The 18,792-nt window shown below is 37.9% G+C and overlaps 1 protein-coding gene across 3 annotated transcripts in view; it reads right to left on the bottom strand.

Annotated features, from left to right (window-relative positions):
• The window catches only part of LOC122291538 (ubiquitin C-terminal hydrolase 13-like), a 37,723-nt gene that overhangs the window by 14,888 nt on the left and 4,043 nt on the right, over positions 1-18,792 (bottom strand). For all 3 annotated transcript variants that reach the window (XM_043099303.1, XM_043099302.1, XM_043099301.1), the window contains exons 5-21: positions 17,957-18,222; positions 17,657-17,875; positions 17,461-17,569; positions 17,263-17,378; positions 16,870-16,968; positions 16,546-16,655; positions 4,952-5,026; positions 4,498-4,576; positions 4,252-4,398; positions 4,048-4,128; positions 3,829-3,948; positions 2,498-2,620; positions 1,858-1,935; positions 1,635-1,723; positions 1,454-1,562; positions 1,267-1,335; positions 991-1,101 (exon numbers count right to left, since the gene is read on the bottom strand). In XM_043099303.1, the coding sequence (XP_042955237.1) occupies positions 991-1,101; positions 1,267-1,335; positions 1,454-1,562; positions 1,635-1,723; positions 1,858-1,935; positions 2,498-2,620; positions 3,829-3,948; positions 4,048-4,128; positions 4,252-4,398; positions 4,498-4,576; positions 4,952-5,026; positions 16,546-16,655; positions 16,870-16,968; positions 17,263-17,378; positions 17,461-17,569; positions 17,657-17,875; positions 17,957-18,222 (2,000 nt within the window). The remainder of the gene's footprint in view (positions 1-990; positions 1,102-1,266; positions 1,336-1,453; positions 1,563-1,634; positions 1,724-1,857; positions 1,936-2,497; positions 2,621-3,828; positions 3,949-4,047; positions 4,129-4,251; positions 4,399-4,497; positions 4,577-4,951; positions 5,027-16,545; positions 16,656-16,869; positions 16,969-17,262; positions 17,379-17,460; positions 17,570-17,656; positions 17,876-17,956; positions 18,223-18,792) is intronic.

Genomic DNA, 18,792 nt, shown 5'->3' with positions numbered 1-18,792 from the left:
CCTACTGTCTAAGCAGAGTAACTTTAAGTATAAGTCGCAAGAACTTGAGCAATGTCAATGCTTTTGCCACAGTTAGTTAATAAGCAGCCTCTAAAACTATTACATCGTTTCCTATGATTTTGTTTCTTGATAATTAATAAGAGAATTTTATTCCTATGATTTTTAATAGGTAATACAACTCATGTACTCGCAGAAGACTAAATCCGTTACCCACCCTACACTCTTTCTTTTTATTTTGATAATTAATAAAGTTTCTTGATACTAGACCCTAAAGGGGGGATGCCATTTCATCCAAAGACATTAGCTAAACATGGCAGAAGGCAACCACATGTGATGAAAACCAAAACACATCTGATGATATAAATAGACGGTTAGGGATTTTATTGCCCAATAAAATGGGATAATCTGAACCCAACCTAATTATCAATAGGTCTAGTATGACCTGACATTTTTCAACCTGAAACCTGACTTAATCTGACCCAACGTATACCAACTGGTCAAGATCAATTCAAATGATTGATTAAAAACCACTGTATGTCAGTTGAGCTGACAAATAATGATTATTGAAGAGTCTTGCAGAATTCAAAACATTTTATTTGTGTGATACCCCATATGATGTGTAAAGGTAGGTGATGTATGGGATCCCACATTGCTTTGAAAAAAGAAGTTCTTGCTTTTTATAATGTTCGAATGGGGCTCCAATTGTATCATTGACTAGTCCTTTTAGAGTATAAGCCATGTGATTGAAGCCTGAAGCGTTACAATTTGCCATTATATATTATGTGGGCTCATTTAAGGTAAAATTTTAACTAGAGTCTAGATTGCTCTATTTATAAAATGAGGGTCAGTCCATCAGCCTTTGAACTTGGCAACGCATGTGGCATGCCAAGTTAGCAGCACCATGGAGACCACTAACCCACAGTTATGCAAAAGCTCAACAAGTTTAAAAACATGGAGATCCTGATCTCCACATTCAGGATTCATCTAGACCTGACGATTATGCACATATTCCAAAAATGAAGGAACATTTGGATAACGAGTTTGATCGCTGCTTCCAACTTGAGAAAATTTCTGAAAGCAAATGATGTCTCCGTCTTCAAGCTGAAAAAAGAAAATGAAACTAGAAATAAGACGATAGAGAAAATCAGGTAGTAATTTGCTACAGAGGACAACCATAGAGCAAAGGCAATGACCAAAAAAAGTATTCAACCACATCTGAAACCTCGCAATGAAAAATATTTGCAACAAGTCATCTATGATATATACCTGACTTGCACGAAAACTGGCCTTCTTGTCAATGCGTTCACACATAATATTGGGTTCAAACTTTATTTCCTGAGTATCAAAGACGAAGCTTAAACTAACAGTTGGCGGAAGAGAATAAACCATGCCCAGTAAGCAGTTGAGAAAGCTAGAAAACAGCCAAACAACAAACAGAACTTATACAGCTTACCTCATATAATACAATTTCTTCATCAGGACTAAACCCAGCCATTTCATTTAGTTTTGTCAATATTTCTGCTGGCTTTCCACTACCCTTCACAAACAGCCTCCCGACATATCTGCCATCATAGAAGAAAAGCATGAGTTGCTTCACGCAAGCTACCAATGAGGAGGGAAGAAAGAGAAATTACCGGAGCTCCTCTTTCCAAGGGTCATAAAGTTTGAAGAATAGCAGAATATCTTCTTTAGTCTTTTCAGAAGGAAGAACAGGCTTCAAATCCTGAATGATGATGCAAATTGGTAACAGCACAGAACAAACAAAGAATTTATCAAAGAAAAACAGCATAGCACAAAACAGAGTACAACCAACAATGCAGCAGTGATAACTCTCATCAATAGGATATACAGCATTACCTGCCCAAGTTCTACTTCTAGAAACAGCTTTAGCTCTGCATTATTTGCCTTATTAGAAACTTCTCTCAACTGTCCAACCTACAATGCAGAAAAGTATTATACAACAGATTTGCAAGCCAACAAGAAGCTAGACAACCATGAACATTTCTTAGGAAGCAAAAACGTTATATCACATGTACAACTACCTCAAATCACAATATCCCAAAACCTGTAAGCAAAATTATAGCAAATTTCATGGCATCTTATTTCACATCTTAACCTATGCTCAATCATTGTGTCACAATTTCATGTGTTGATACGTTTTATCCCGTAGTAACTGGTACAACTTCAAATATCTCCATCATTCTTAACTGGTACAATCAACAATGTTCTTCCTCAATTCATTAGACATCTCCTGGGTCCTCAAGATGTTGAAAAAAATAAAATCCCAGTATGCCCACATAACTTGAGCACTTAAAAGTTAAAAGAGGGGTTCAAGCTCGACAACTTTCCCACTTTCATCTGCTTTGATGCATCGGAGGCACATCCCAATTTTTGGAACAGAGCAAGAGGCCAAACAATGATTAATATACAAACAATCACAACTTCGAGAACATTACTTAGTGTACTGTGACACATGAAAAACTAAACAAGTACATACAGATTGTGCTTCCTCCTGAGGTGTCAGTGGTCGATTTGGCCGGTAGGTATGGTTTTGGCGCTTTGCCCAAAACCAGAAACGTTGACATTGCACCGGTATACCAAACCCCTTGGCAACTTCTTCCTGAGAAAAATGTAATATTTATTACAATATAAAATAATATATTATCGCAGTCAACTGTGAATATTTTTATATAAGAAAACTGTTAAGCATAAAGGTCATCCAGAGTAACTGCTAAATAATAATTTTTCTGGATTGACCTCAATTAAAAATCCAAAATAACCATCAGCAACCACAATATGTATTAAAGGAAAATTTTCATTTACAAATTAGAACAGAACAACTGATTGAAAAAAGGAAACAAAAAATGTTACTATCCGTATTCTAGCAAGTGCAGCCTTTAATAGAGATGAAGTAACTGCCAATAAAACCATTAGGGCAGACAATTAGAGATACCGGGAGAGCAGAATACTCCATTCAGCCCCAAGGTGGAGAGGGAAAAAAAAAAAAAATTGGTATCGAAAAAGGACAGTCAATGGAACTGTCCATGTGATTATCACAATTACGACCAGCATCAAATTTATAAGGATTTCAGTTGGAATGTCACTCTTCCATGCTTTATTCTGAAGATTGATATTCTAATATACATAGATGATATACCTACACAGTTCACACTTCTTTTTTTGCTGAGTGCAGAGTTCACACTCTTTCTAAACCAAATAATAAAATAAACCACACGCACAATTGACCGAATCCCCAACATCTTGAAAGAAGAGACAACGAAAGGCTAGCTAAGGTATTAGTAAATTTTTACTTCACTTAAATAATATTGATCATCATCAATTTCAGAAATCACTTATCAAAAAAAATTTCAGAAATCAGATTTTTAAAATCAAATATATGGAATTCTCTTACTACTTATAAATATATATATATATATATATATGGAATAACAAAAATTAGTAGAGCATACTCACCCACTTCTATATTTAAACATTCCATGATTAACTTAAATATGATCCCAAACTCCAATGGAGTCAATGAAAACACTTCATAGTCCACAACTGAGCTGGCACAGCTCTATCTATTCAAATATATACTTTATATAAGGTAAAACAACAACCGCTAGGAGTTGGCTCGGCTCAAGTGGTAAGAGTCTTGGTCTTAGTAGTATGCTCCCTCTAGGTATAAGGTTCGAACCCTTGCAAAAAATTCCTTGCCAAGGGCCTATGCACCCCTAGGATTAGTCGGGACTTTGTTCCTGGTAGCCAAATGCCAATAAATAAAAAAATATAAGAATATATAAGGTATAAAAACGAATCACAAAGTACCTTGAAGTGGTTAAAGGGCAACTGCTTTTGAATACGAAAACTATGAACTTTTTCATGATCCACAAGGTCAAAATATACATCCCTTCCAATCTGTTCAAGTAGGTCCTCATTACGTGCAACCTAAAGGCAATAATGGAACTGATGAATGCTGTATAGACATTTAAGCAACAAAAGCAGAGAGAGATAGGCAGCACACACAAGATATTTCAAAGCTGTAACCTTTATGATGGTATAAAGATGTGCCTCTGCTTTTTCCTTTCTCTTTTGCTCCTTTTCTTCTTGTTCTTTTTTCAACCTTATCTGGAATGTGATGTTCAAAGCAGAAATTACTTTGTTACAAACGAAGTGCAAACTTTTTCAAGTTGATAATGAGATATTTTTTTTATTATTATTAAGTTGATAATGAGATATTAAACATCTTACCCTGAGGTGTTCTGCAATGTCCTTCTCATCCACATTGCAAATTATCTTGTCTTTGTCACTTTCACGTATATAAACAAGCATATATGCATTTGAATATTTAGTGAATTTAAATGGAGAGTTGTTGAATCCAGGATTTGCCGGTGGCAACTGTTGCATGTAGCAGAGAACAGGAAGGCATCAATTAACCATCAATAAAAACTAACGTACTAAGAAATTACATAGAACCAATACGCAGATAGATGTTACCTCTTCCTCACCCCCATACTGCTCCTCTAATGCCCTCTTCACATCTTCTTTTGTCACTCGTTCATCATCAAACTTAAGCCTAAAGACAACAAATCATGGCATATTGATATATAACGGCATGAGAAAAACACCAAGGTATTGATTAAATCAGGGATGAATACCACAGAAAACAAAAGCTACCTGCGTATATGTACAGGAAACTATGAAAATTATAAATCAGCTATAAAAGGATTCTTTCAGGAAAGAGTAAAGAAACACCAAAGTAGAATGAGATAAGTTTCTGATTAGTCGTAACACTTCCTGAGCTCAGAAAGGATTAACGCTTCATATACTCGTTAGCCTTCAGAGAAGATTAACAAGCTTAACAGCATATACACATGCATTGCAAAATTATAATGATCTAGCAGTACAAATACCGAGAGCAGCAAAAACATTTGTCAACATTATGCCTTACCACTGATCAGATAGGGTGGGCCTGATAAAAGCATAGTAGTGTCCACCATGCACCCCGCCACTGTGAACCAAAACACTACAAACAAAACAGTGGATAGTTACAATTTACAAATGCATCAAATTAATAGTAAAAAAATGACAACAGGGTCATCACCATTCTCTATCCCATTCTCACTGTAAAATTTACGTTATACTTAAGACTATCTTCTTTTTTTATCGGTAATCAAGGTATTTTATTCATAAGAGTACTTAGAGTCTATATCTAAGCAAGCAATGATGGGGGTGACCACTAGACACAAGAATATAGATATAGATGTATGTACGTATGTATGTATGGCACTCTACAGTAACAGGTTATTAAAGAAAGATAGCAGTCACCAAAACATGCTATACTATCAACGTCAGATAGGTCTACTACAACGAAGATAGATAGACATGTCTCCACTCCATTTTATTCATATAACAAATGTTTAAATAGAGTTAGCTAATAGGCATAGCATTGTGGTAGTGATGCTCTGTAGTCGAATATAGAGAGGGAAAATTACAAGATATTATTCATTGATCTTCTGAGCTTTTATACATACTACATACAAATGACGGTAATACCCTCATATACACTAATTACACTAATTACAACTATACCCTCTAACACTCCCCCTCAAGCTGGTGCATATATATCATATAAACCTAACTTGAAGAAATAAGCTTTAACTGTCTACAACACAATGGTTTGGTAAATATATCTGCAAGTTGATCAGCAGGCTTCACAAATGGTGTAGAAATGTTACCACTTAGTATTTTATCCCAAATGAAATGACAATCAATCTCAACGTGTTTAGTCATCTCATGGAAAACGGGATTAGATGCAATATGCACTGCAGCTTGGTTATAACAAAGTAACTGAAGAGGGACAGGAGCTGGAAACTCGATCTCTTGAAGAAAGTGTTGCAACCATGTCAGCTCACTAGTAGTGTGAGCCATTGCTCTATATTTAGCTTCTGCACTAAACCGAGCTACTAATGTTTGCTTCTTGCTCTTCCACGTAACCAAGTTACCTCCCACAAATGTACAATATCCAGTAGTCGATCTTCTATCTAAAGGAGATCCAACCCAATCAGCACATGAAAAGGCTTCAATTCTAAAATGTCCCTTTGATCTATACAACAATCCAATGCCAAGAGCTCACTTAAGATAACGAAAAATATGGATTACAGCATCCCAATGTGAGACCTTGGCATTTGTAGAAATTGGTTCACTACACTCACTGCATAAAAGATATCAGGTCTAATAATAGTAAGATAATTCAATTTACCAACAAGTCTTTGATACCGACCTGAATCTCCAAACAACTCTCATTCCTCTTTCAAGAGTTTACGATTTGGATCCATTGGTGTGTCAATGGGCCATGCACCCAACATACCAATTTCTTCTAGAAGGTTAAGTACATAGTTGTCCATTACGGTGAAGAGCATCCATTTCATTTTCCATAGCTGTCCTCCATTCCAAATCAGATAAAGCATCCTGAACGGTCTTAGGATCATAAATCTTTGAAAGTTGAGAAGTAAAACATGAAAAAGATGGAGATCAGGCATGAAAAGAGACATATTGGCTAATTGGATGTTGAGTAACACAACAGCGAATACCTTTTCGGAGAGTATGAAGCACTAGGTAACTCTTGATCTGAAGATGGAAACAAGGTTGGTAGAGGTATGGGAACTGGGGGTCGCAAGCAACGCAAGTACACTTGTAAAGGAACAAGGGAAGGCACTGAGGAGGGTTGGGTAGGAGTGTGTGTGTGCAGGAGTAAGGATAAGAGTAGGTAATGGTAGAAGATCAATTCAACAACTAAAGATGTTTCTAAGAAATAAGATATGGACTCAAAGAATGTGACATCGGCACTGGTGAAGTAACGTCTAAGAGCAGGACTTTAGCAACAATATCCTTTTTGAGTCCGAAAATAACCAACAAACAAACACTTAGTAGCACGTAAATCAAGCTTATCAAAGCTTGAGCCAAGATTATGAACATAGCAAACACACCCAAAGATTTTTGGAGGGATAGAAAAAGGTGAAGAGGATGAGAACAAGAGGAGAAGGGAGAGGAACCATCGAGGACTGATGAGGGCATACAGTTAATAAGGTGACACACAGTAAGAGCACCATCACTCAAAAAAACTTTAGGAACATGCATGTGCAATAAAAGTGCTCGGGTTACATCTAACAAATGGCGATTTTTGCGTTCAACCACCTCATTTTGTTGGAGTGTGTAAGAACATGAAGTTTGATGGACAATTCTTTTATTACTTAAGTAGCAAAGGCATTATATTGATACTCTTTAGCATTGTTAGAACGCAAGACTTAAAACTTTTTATCTAAATTGAGTTTTAATTTCTTCCCGAAAGATTTTGAATATGGAAAAAAGTTTAAATCGTGCCTTCATTAGAAACAACCATGTCATACGAGAATAGTCATCAACAAATGTAACAAAATACTAAAACTTGTTTGATACAATGTTGACTGGTCCCCATATATCAGAGTAAACTAATTCAAAAGAACTAGAAGCTCGATTATCAACTCGGCATACAAAATACATACAATGGTGTTTGCTAAGCTGACATGTTTAACAAGAAAAATGAGACACATTTCTAATATTCCTAACTTGACGTTTCAAAAAAGAAAGGGATAGGTGTCCAAGACAGCAATGCCATTCAAAAGCAGATGATAAGGATGTGAGGGCTTGAGTAGGTGACTGTTTGACATCAAAGTAATACAGTCCACTAGCTTCATGCCCCGTACCAATCTTCTTCCCCGTCTTGAGATCCTGAAAGATACATATAGAGGGATAAAAGGTCACAGAACATTAAAGAGATTGAGTAATTTTACTAATGGAGAGCAAACTAAGGGAAAACTAGGAGCATATAAAACAGATGACAAGGATATAAAATCGGTGAGCTTAGTGGATCCAATGCCTGTAGCTTTAGCAAGAGTAACACTCTTTGGACATGTCAAATTATCTAACTTAGATAAGGAATAAGACAAACCAGTCAAGTGTTCATTGGCTCCTAAATCGATGATCCATGGATCTTGAATAGATGAGACAAGACATGCGGACGCTGTACCTGGATGGACACGAGTAGCTATGGAAGATGAAGTCGTCTGTGTGCGACCCAAAAACTGATCATTCTCATCCATTGATATGCTGCTCATCTCTGGAGTTAGGTTGGAGATCATTGACGGTGATGTAGTATCTTGGAAAGTGGCTTGATTAGCAGACCCAGATGGTCTAGCATGTAGATCCTAACAATAGTCTACTGAGTGGTTAGTGCAACCACAATGGGTGCACTTACGAGATTCACGACCTCAAGTTCGATTATCTCTAGTATCACGTCCCCCAAATGCACCTCTACCACTCTAGCCTCCACGCCCACTAGGAGCAAGATAGGAGGTAGCTAAAGCAGATCTTTCATTACTCTAATCAGAAGACAATGCAATTCGCTGAAGTCGGGAGAACACATCAGGAAATGAGGGAAGTTGTGGACTTGCCAAAATTTGAGAACGCACCGACTCATACTCAGGTTTTAAGCCAACAAGAAACCGAACAACATTAAAATCTTCCCGTCGTTTTAGCATACTTGGAACATCAGAAGTGATAGGTTGATACATTTTGATTTCTTCACATATGCTCATCACTTGAGAATAATACTCTTCCAGACCCAAAGCACTTTGTTCCAACAGAAAGAAACGTTTACACAACTCATAAATACGGGTTATGTTCCCAATACCCGAATACATCTGTTTGAGATGCCTCCACACCTCGAGCAGTGTCAAAATGTATTAAACTTGTGCAAATATTAGGCTCAATATTGGTCAACATCAGATACAATATTTAAGCATCTTCTTGCTCCCATTGAGCAAAGGTAGAACTACTCGAGATAGACATTGGATCAACCAAGTGAGTACGACGAAAACCCTTGCCTTTCAAAAACATTTCAACAGATCTTGACCACAACATATAATTTCTTCCATTCCACTTCACCGAAGTCATAGGCATACTAACATTTGGTGTAAGAGACATTGACTCAAATTTAGTTTCCATGGAGAAAAGTATCACAACAATTCACTTGGAAACAAAGATTTCACACAAAAACATGAAATATGGATAAAAAACTGGAAAATATAATCTAGAAAAGTAGAAATCCAGATTAAAAACCCAAATTTCGGGCCTATATTGGGTGGAACTAGCCTGTACTGGTCGAAATAAGCAAATATCAGGTCTGAACCGGCCTATTTCGAGCTTGAACCGACCTGTTTCGAGAAATATCGAGTACCAGTTTGTACCGGTTTCACAGCTGACTTAAAACTGGAATAAGCTATCCTAAACGAGAATAAGACAAGTTGGTTTACCGTATACGCATTAACAAACGGGTCTTATTTTGGATAGGAATAAGTTCCTACCCCAGGTTGGGGGCATACGCAGTCGAGAACTGGGTTTGTTGAGACCTACAACCAAACACCCGAAACGGAGCTCATCGCCGGCGATAAACCGTCACTCCGGCAGCCAATGACGGCGGAAAACACACCAGCGTGCACAGAAAATGCCAGCGAGTTGGATTCCAGTGACTTTGACACCTGAGGTCACCGGAAACACATTGAAAAAGGATTCTTCAGCTTGCTACCACCAACGCCGAAGGGAATAACAGATAACCATCACTCACCACTACAGACGGTGACGGTGATATCACACAATGCCACTAACCACCACTAACCATAGAAACACATTGAAAAAAGCTTCATGTCACACAAACACTACCAACTGACTGCACAGAGCTCCGATACCATATAGTCGAATATATATATATATATATATAGAGAGAGAGAGAGAGAGAGAGAGAGAGAGAGAGAGAGAATTACAAGATATTATTCATTGATCTTCTGAGCTTATACATACCACATACAAATGACAATAATACCCTCATATACACTAATTACAACCATACCTTCTAAAACAAAGTAATTACCCAATAGACTTACAAGGTGTAGCAAATAAAGGCATGTTTAGACACCATGAGAATTCTCAAAATTTCTCATAATTTCATTCACAAATATCACTCGAACACAAAACACTTTTCAATTTCAAATTTTTAACTTTTTCATCTAATCATTATTCAAACACAAACATTAATACAACTTTTACAAACTTCAAAACAAAAATTATATTCAAATAATTTTTTAACTTTATAATATTTCTTTGTGTTAAAAAGAATTTTCTTGCCCACAACTTTCCTGTGGTAGAGTTTCTTCGTCTCTCTTATCCCTTCACTCATGTCTCTTCTTCTTCATATTCCCGTCGCTTCTCGCCGGAAATGATCCATAATCTTACCAATTTCTTTTTCTTTGTTTCTTTCATTTTTTTCAAGTTAATATCTTTTTATTGGGGTTTGCAGATATTTCTTAGCAAGATGAAGATGGAGCATAGACTATGGGTAGAAGCAAAGCCATTTGTTTTTCTTAGGAAAGGTGACAATATTTTTTGTATTTTAGAGGGGATTTCAGTATTAGTCAGCTTAACCCCAAGGGGTTGGCCCAAGTGGTGAAGGCCATGGTCTTGGGGTATCACTCCCTTCAAGGTCCAAGGTTCAACACCTCATGGGTACAAATAATCCTTTGGGGCCATACCCCCATGTGAAAAGCCAGCGATTTAACCAATTCGGTGAAAGGAAACTTCCAAGGGTGCAATACACGGGACTGGGGTTTACTCTGCAAGGGTCGGTCCAAAGGGCCCAGCCTTGGAGAGGTTTCCCGACATATATTAAAAAAAATAAAAATAAAAAGTATCACTCGGCTTCCTAGTGAGTGGGGATTCTCACATCACTCATGCAATGAATGTCTTTTCAGATCTCATTTTTTAGTTGGATCTTATCGATTTACCAATGGCGGGTGGGGATTATACATGGTCCAATGGGAGGTCATGGTCTTGGTCAAACAGATTTTTGGTGTCGGCTTCTAGGGAAGCTTATTTTCCTTATTTGTGTCAAAAAAGGCTACTAAGGATTTGTTCTGATCATTATCCCCTTATGTTGGATTGTGGGGGCATTATTGGAGGGCATAGGTACTTTAAATTTAAAAACATGTGGCTAGAGGATACCTATCAAAAAATAAAAACACGTGGATAGGGTGAGGATTTGGTGGTCTTTGTACCATTTTTCTGGTACTTGAAGAAATGGATTGTGGTTTTTGGGAATGTGGAAAATCAGAGGAAGAATCTTTCAGAGCGGCTGCAGTTGTTGGAGAATAGGGAGGAGTTGGGGGAAATTTCAGGTAAAAAAAAGGAGAAAAAAAGGGATGGTTGCTGATTTAGAGAAGATCGCTCTCGTGGAGGAAATTTCTTGGAAGCAAAAGTCCCAGGCTCTTTGGTCGAAAGAAGGCAACAAGTGTACCAAGTTTTTCCGCCAAATGGCGAATTCTCATCGAAGAAATAATGCTATTGAGGTTTTTCATGATGGTTACAGCATTCTTTCAGATCATTTCATTATTGAGGAGCATATAGTGAATTTTTATGAGAAGCCTTTTCAGGAAGAATAATACTCTTGGAGACCTAAGTTAGATAGGCTGGCGTTTGAGTCCATTGATCAGTTGAGTGTGGAGAGGTTGGAGAGAGCTTTTGAAGAAGAGGAAGTACTTGACATGGTTAAAAGAATGGCGAGGAATAAAGCTCTAGGCCCGGATGGTTTTTCTATGACTTTTTTTCAAGCTTGTTAGGATATTGTGCGAGAAGATGTTATGAAGGTTTTTCTTGAATTTCATTCGTTTATGAAATTTGAGAAAAGTCTAAATGCAACATTTATTGCACTTATTCCTGAAAGGATGGGAACTGTGGAAATTAGGGGTTTTCGGCCTATAGTTTGGTCAATGGGGTGTATAAGATCATTTCAAAAATGTTAGCTAACTGCATGAGTGTGGTGATGGAAAAGATTATCTTGAAATCTCATAATGCATTTGTGAGGGGAAGACAAATTCTTGATTTAGTTTTAACAGCTAATGAATGTTTGGAAAATAGAATTAGATTGGGTGAGGCTGGTATCCTAGTTAAATTGGACATGAAAAAGGCATATGATCATGTTAACTTGGAGTTTCTCTAATACTTACTTGGGAGATATGGTTTAGGATAGAAGTTGCGTTTGTGGATCAAGTATTGTATTTCGATGGTCAGAATCTCTATTTTGGTGAATGGCGTCCTGATTGGTTTTTTTAATAGTTCCCATGGCTTGAGACATGGGGATCCTTTGTCTCATTTCCTTTTTGTCCTAGTCATGGATCCTTTGAGTAGAATGATAGGAGCGGCAGTAGATGGGAGATTCTTGTTGGGATTATTGGTGGGAGATGAGTCTCGGAGCAGCATAAAAGTCTCACGCCTTTTTGCAGACGACACTTTAATTTTTACCGAGACCAATCAGGAACATCTTCGTTCTTTGAGTGCCTTTTTGCTATGTTTTGAAGCTGTTTCTGGACTTAGAATTAACTTATCTAAGTCTGAAATTGTTCAAGTGGCCTCTGTTTTGAATATTTTCGAATTGGCTAACATCTTGGAGTGTAAGATATTTTCTTTAACTATGAGATATCTTGGTCTTCCTTTCAAAGCTCCTCATCAATCTTTAATGATTTGGGATGGTGCAATCGAGAAGATTGAGAGGAGGTTAGCTGATTGGAAAATGCTATCTTTATCTCAAAGGGGAAGCATTACTTTGATAAGGAGTGTGTTGTCTAATCTTCCTGCGTATTTTCTTTCTCCTTACCCTTTGCCGGTAGGAGTGAAATAGGATTGAAAGGATCTAACGGAGTTTTTGGTGGGGAGGTAATGGAGAGGAAAGAAAATTTCACTTGGTTAGTTGGAAGAAGGTTTGTTCACCACTTTCTTATGGAGGATTGGGGGTGTGAGATTTGAGGCTCTTTAACAAAGCACTTATTGGAAAATGGCTTTGGAGGTATCATCTTGAGGAGACAGATGTGTTAGGGAGAAATATTCTTGATGTTAAATATGGTAGGATGTGGGGGAGTTGGTGTTCTAACGAAGTTAGAGGAACTTATGGGGTGGGGTTGTGGAAGTCTATCCAGATGGATTGGGGGGAATTTTTCAATCATATTAAATGTAGAGTGGGGGATGGGACAAGGAGATCTAAGGTGTCAATAAATACCCCTGGAAATGCATTTGGAGATCTAAGGTGACTAGTAAGGTGGCATTTTTCTACTGGTTGGTGTCTCTAGAAAAAATATTGACCATGGATAATTTGAGAAAGCGTGGGTTGTTTGTTGTGGATTGGTGCTTCATGTGTAAGAAAGACGGTGAATCTGTAGACCATTTATTTCTTCATGGTGAGGTAGCTAAGACTGTGAGACGAGATTTTTGGTAGGGCAGGTATTGCTTGGGTGATGCCTAAGCAAGTGGTGGATCTCTTTACATGTTGGCAAGGTTTTAAGGGGAGACATCATATTGTTGATAAGTATAAATATTATATATATATATATATATCAATAAAAGTAACCAAGTATACTGGACGTATACAAAAAAAAGCCTAGCCCATACTAGAGTGCCCCAAATGACCCCGGGAAGACTACCCAAAATACACCAAACCCAAATTGGAATGGAACACACCTGTCCAACCCCATCCCCAGTAACACTATGAGTGGATTTTTTTTTATAGATAATAGAGATTCTATTCATAGTAAATAGGCATAGCCCAAGTACACAGGTAGTATATAAGAGAATAAACCTAGTACAATCTAAAGCAGAAACAGTACCAAAGAAAAACATTACAAATGTTGATATCCCTCAAAAGATTATTCACCCAAATGCTCTTTTATCTCTTCCTTTCCATTCAAAGACATTTGCACCCTCCATAATCACCAACAAACCTTTCCTCCTTTCATTCCAAAATTCTGAGAGTTGCAAAAAGCCTCCCCTTGCATTAACATGATGTTGAATTATAAAAAATCCATTACCCATCCTTAACTCTCTGAAGAAACCTTCATGACAGTTAAGTTCTAAACAATCCTCAATCCCATTATCCACCCACGAAGCTGCCATCCCACCTAAACACATGAACTTAGCTATCCTTTCACTACGTTCAAAGATACAAAAAGTATTACCTCCCTCTTTCGTAAAAACAAAAGTTTTTTTATTCCACTTTCAACCACCACTCGCCTTCCAATTGAGATGAATCCCCCTCGCGCGTCATCATCGTAAGATCCAAAAGCCCAAATCAAAGATATCCTACTGCTCCCTCTTCATCCTCTTATGGACTACAGATCAAACAACAAAAAACACCCACTTCAAATCTGCAAAGCCCAAGGATGAAACAAACTAGAAGAACAATCGGTGTCCCCAGAAAGCACCATTGTCATTTTCTATACGAAAAAACGATTAATATGGGCAGCTTTCCAACGTCACTTTCTGTTTCGACCATCACCGGAGAAGGTCCCGGCACCGGAGTACTCCCAGGAGTATTCTGAAAAGAAGCACCTAATCACATTCTAGAAATATGTGGTATGGCCGTGACGCCTCCGAGAAATGTGAAAAGGATCTGGGAAAGTGTTTCCACCGTTGCCGAAGAAGTTACCGGCGTTGGAGTACTCCCAGAAGGTTTGCCGGTCACGGTCGACCCTTTCTATGTTGACGGCCGTCAGATCCAACAATGGTACGATCACTATTCCACTACCCGTTAACTGCCCTAGCGAAAATCTCGATCACAGGAAGGAGAAACAGCGTCTAACAGCCCTCGGCGAGGTCGCCAAGTCCCATCAACCCTGTCTGTGCGTGAGACGCCCACTCGCCGAACCAAGGGTGGCGGCGTGTAGGGTTACAGTGCTCTCTCTCTCTCTCTCTCTCTCTCTCTCTCTCTCTCTCTCTCTCTCTCTCTCTCTCTCTCTCTCTCTCTCTCTCTCTCTCTCTCTCTCTCTCTCTCTCTCTCTCTCTCTCTCTCTCTCTCTCTCTCTCTCTCTCTCTCTCTCTCTCTCTCTCTCTCTCTCTCTCTCTCTCTCTCTCTCTCTCTCTCTCTCATGCCTCACATAGGGGACCATCAATGACAATTAGAAGAGATGGGAGACATCATATTGTTGTCGTACGGAAGATGATCTCTTCATGTTTGATGTGGTGCTTATGGTTGGAAAGGAATGGACAATGCTTTGAAGGTAGCAAACGCTTGATGGTTGAGCTTAGGGAGTTTTTCTTTAGTACTTTGTGTATGCGGGCAAAGGCTCTTGTATTGAATGGAGATATCTTCATGATTTACTTTCAGCCTTTTATAGCTCCTAGCTTGTATTTAGGTGTTTTCTCTTGTTTTCTCTTGTATACTTCATGTGTACTTAGGCTATACCTATTTACTTGGCAATAAAAATTCTCTTATTACTTATCAAAAAAGACTTTATAATATTTTTATTCAACTTTTTTTCTCATTTCCCAAAATGCAATCAAATATCTTCACTAAAACCATTTCACTATTATTCACAAAATTCTGAGATACTCCAAGTGTCCAAACATGCCCTAAATCATACCAACCATTCCCACATAAGCACTAGGTGGATATTTGATTAAATACTTGATGAAGTCCTCCATCTAACTGCCAATCAATACTTTTTTTTATTGGCACTAGGTGTCCAGGAATGTCCCAATTAATCCCGGGGGTGCACAAGCCTTCAACAAGGAGTTTTCTGCAAGTGCACCTAGGTAATTTAAGGAGAAAATCCCCTAGTCTGATAGCCCCTAGAGATTGTTTGCACCCAAAGAGATTTGAACCTTAGATCTGGGGGGGAGCATACCCCCAAGTCCAAGGCCTTTACCACTTGAGCCAACCCCTAGGGGTTTGACTCCCAATCAATACTACGATCATATTCAAAAGTCCAAATTTTAAAGCAATGTTATTTTTAGCCTTATGCTTGAAGAATGCTTGAAATAAACATTATTGATCTTTTGAGAATAGGGAACGCTCTCCAGATGATTTCAAGGCCTTTTTCTTTCATACTTTATTACTTTGGGCCTCTTCTATTGTATTGAATGGAACGAGTCTTAATGACTTTTATGCTACTATCCACAGCACTTAGTTTGTAATTAGGCTCTTTCTTGTATACTTCCAGTGTACTCGGGCTTTGCCTATTTACGTGGATCAATAAAATCTCTTTTACCTATCAAAAAAAATAAACATTACTGATAAGCGGAATCGTTTTATAAGGAGAGTGGTTTAAATAAATATGCCTTCTTTACCATACTCTCAGAAATTAAAATTTCAAACTAGATGAGTTAAAATAAAAATTCACAAATTTTTATCGTGTGCATGTGCTATACAATCAGAATGTGTCATGTCTCTACCCATGCTCTGCAGTGAACTATTTTCATGCCTAAAGTAGTGTCCCACTCACTATTCACAATTATCCACATACATGATGCAGTATACCGAGCCTATGTTCCAAATAGCTCACATGCAACAGTAAAATATCTATGTTGGATCTATGAAACTTTGGAGAAAAGTTTTCAAATAATAGAAATATTTTATCCAATAAATGTAATGGCATACATCACAATCCAACGAATTGAGATTACTAATACCTATGAAGAGTGTAAAGGTTGCGCACACTGCTGTCTGCATCAGGCGACAGGTATTTGCCATTCTCTCTATCCAGATCAAGTTGCAAGGGAAATTCATACCGGTCATTTATCTGTTAGCATTTAGTGGAAGAGGTAATTACAGGTGCAGGGGTTTGAAGGCAATTCAACGTAACCATATGTTAAAAATCTAAAACTTGAAGGCAAATCAACATAACCATATGTTGAAAATCTAAAACAATATGCCAAAATGAAAGATGCAAAGCATGCATAGAAATTTTGTGAATATCATAACAGCCAAGAAAAAGGATCCACTCCACTACTCACTTTTACCATGGTATCACGCATAAAATCATACTCAAACCGTTTTAGCTGAAGTTGAAGGACAGGCGGAAAATCAATGAACAGAACACCTTTCCTAGCATCCTGAAAGATCGAAAGTACAAAAATTTCTTTCAAAACCATCCTCAGGAAATAGTCATTCAAGCAAAATACCTCTTGATTAGGCAATCAAATTAAAAAGGAACAAATGGCAGCTGCATTTAGAGGAATCCAATCTTACACAAAGAAAATAGTGGTAAAGAGGACAAATTACCTGGCCAACACTTCGACTACCAATAAGGGGAGAAGATGAAGATTTGTCAAGGACGTAAATCCTCAGGAAATAACAAGGTATAATATTTAAAACAAACGAAGTCCACCCATCTAAGAGGAATTTACCTGTAAACCATATTGTTCAGCATGATACTTATTATCACCCTCCAGACGTTCCACTTCCACATACTTGTCAAAAGAAGCATATACATCCCGACAGCCTTTTACATCAAGCTGAAGATCTACAAATACCAAAAGGATCCATAAAGCCCATTCAGTCCATCTCCGATAATATAGCAATTCACTATGACCTTAGATATGTACCATAGAATGATTCTTTTCTAGTTGACTTATAGTCCACATTGATGCACTCAATATAATTCATATGGTGCCCTTCAAATAACTGCTGTATTGTACCCTCCACAACAGTTCCCTGTGTCAATAAGACAAATTCAATTTAAATCACCTGTGAACGTATAAGAAAAGGTGCAGAGTTAAACACCCTAAAACCTCTATGTACCTTCATTTTGTCTTCAAGCTTCTCACAAAGAACCCGGTTAAGTTCTTGCACATCATGCTGCATGAATGAATCATACGTGTCCCAACCAAAAGACTTTGTCAACTCTTTTGTTGCTACGCTGGTGTCACTGTACTGGAGCTTGTAAAATAAACTTTGCAGAGCCAGTGGGATGCTTCCAGATGGCATATCATTCTCAGTAGTTGGCATATGATACACAGCCTGAAACCGACAATCGTAGAAATTAAGTATCTTCGTAAAGTACAAGCAATAAGACAAGGTACAAAGAGCAACAATGCTAACCTTTCTGAAGTAAGGAATATGGTAGAGTGTCTGAAGAAGAGAATTCATGTAGCATGTAGCTCCTTGGTTTTTAAGTCCAACAAACCCAGTTTCCTTTTTTGAGTCATGTGACCAGTAATCAACAACCCTACGTACGGCAACATCGGCTTCAACTATGCATGTATCGTTTACGAGATAACCTCTACTAGGGTCATACAATTCACCAAGAGGCATGAACGAAGTGAAACCCCAGTCACTCTCACGTGCATTGAACTGATGCTGTGTTTCTGCAAGGTGCAAAAGGATATTAATTATCACCACATACAAAGGTAAAAGGCACAACCCTACCCCATGAGGAAGAGGACAATTAAAAACCCAGGTAAACTCAGCCATTGAAGCACAAAAATAGAAAAAACTATATGCAAATATGTGAGTCTGTTTATATTTTCCACTTATCCAAAAATATTTTATTCATATTTTTTAATAAAATCTATGACAACCTATAAAAAAATTTCCACTTTCTTGTCAACAGCTCCTCCCTTTATCTCTTGGTATGCATCATGAGCAGTCAGGTTGTCACAACAGTTCAGCTGTTCCACCTCTACACTGAATTATATAGTTCTATACATTCACATTTTAGATTTCTAGCTGCTGCAAGCACAGCAGCGCCCAAAGAGCTTTAGCCATATTTGTGTAACTACATCTCAGTCACCAAAAATTAACATATATAATTAATCAAAGACATTCCATAACAAATGCAAAGTTTGATCCACCTAAAACTTGGACAGCAGCCCATGTCATTCAACACGGCACTCTTTTTCATCACAAGCAAACTAAGCACTATCATTTGTCCAAGC

The sequence above is a fragment of the Carya illinoinensis genome, chromosome 13, assembly GCF_018687715.1.
Source record: "Carya illinoinensis cultivar Pawnee chromosome 13, C.illinoinensisPawnee_v1, whole genome shotgun sequence".
NCBI lineage: Eukaryota > Viridiplantae > Streptophyta > Magnoliopsida > Fagales > Juglandaceae > Carya > Carya illinoinensis.
Note: the sequence above shows the minus strand (reverse complement) of the source record. Positions and strands in the feature narration are given on the sequence as shown.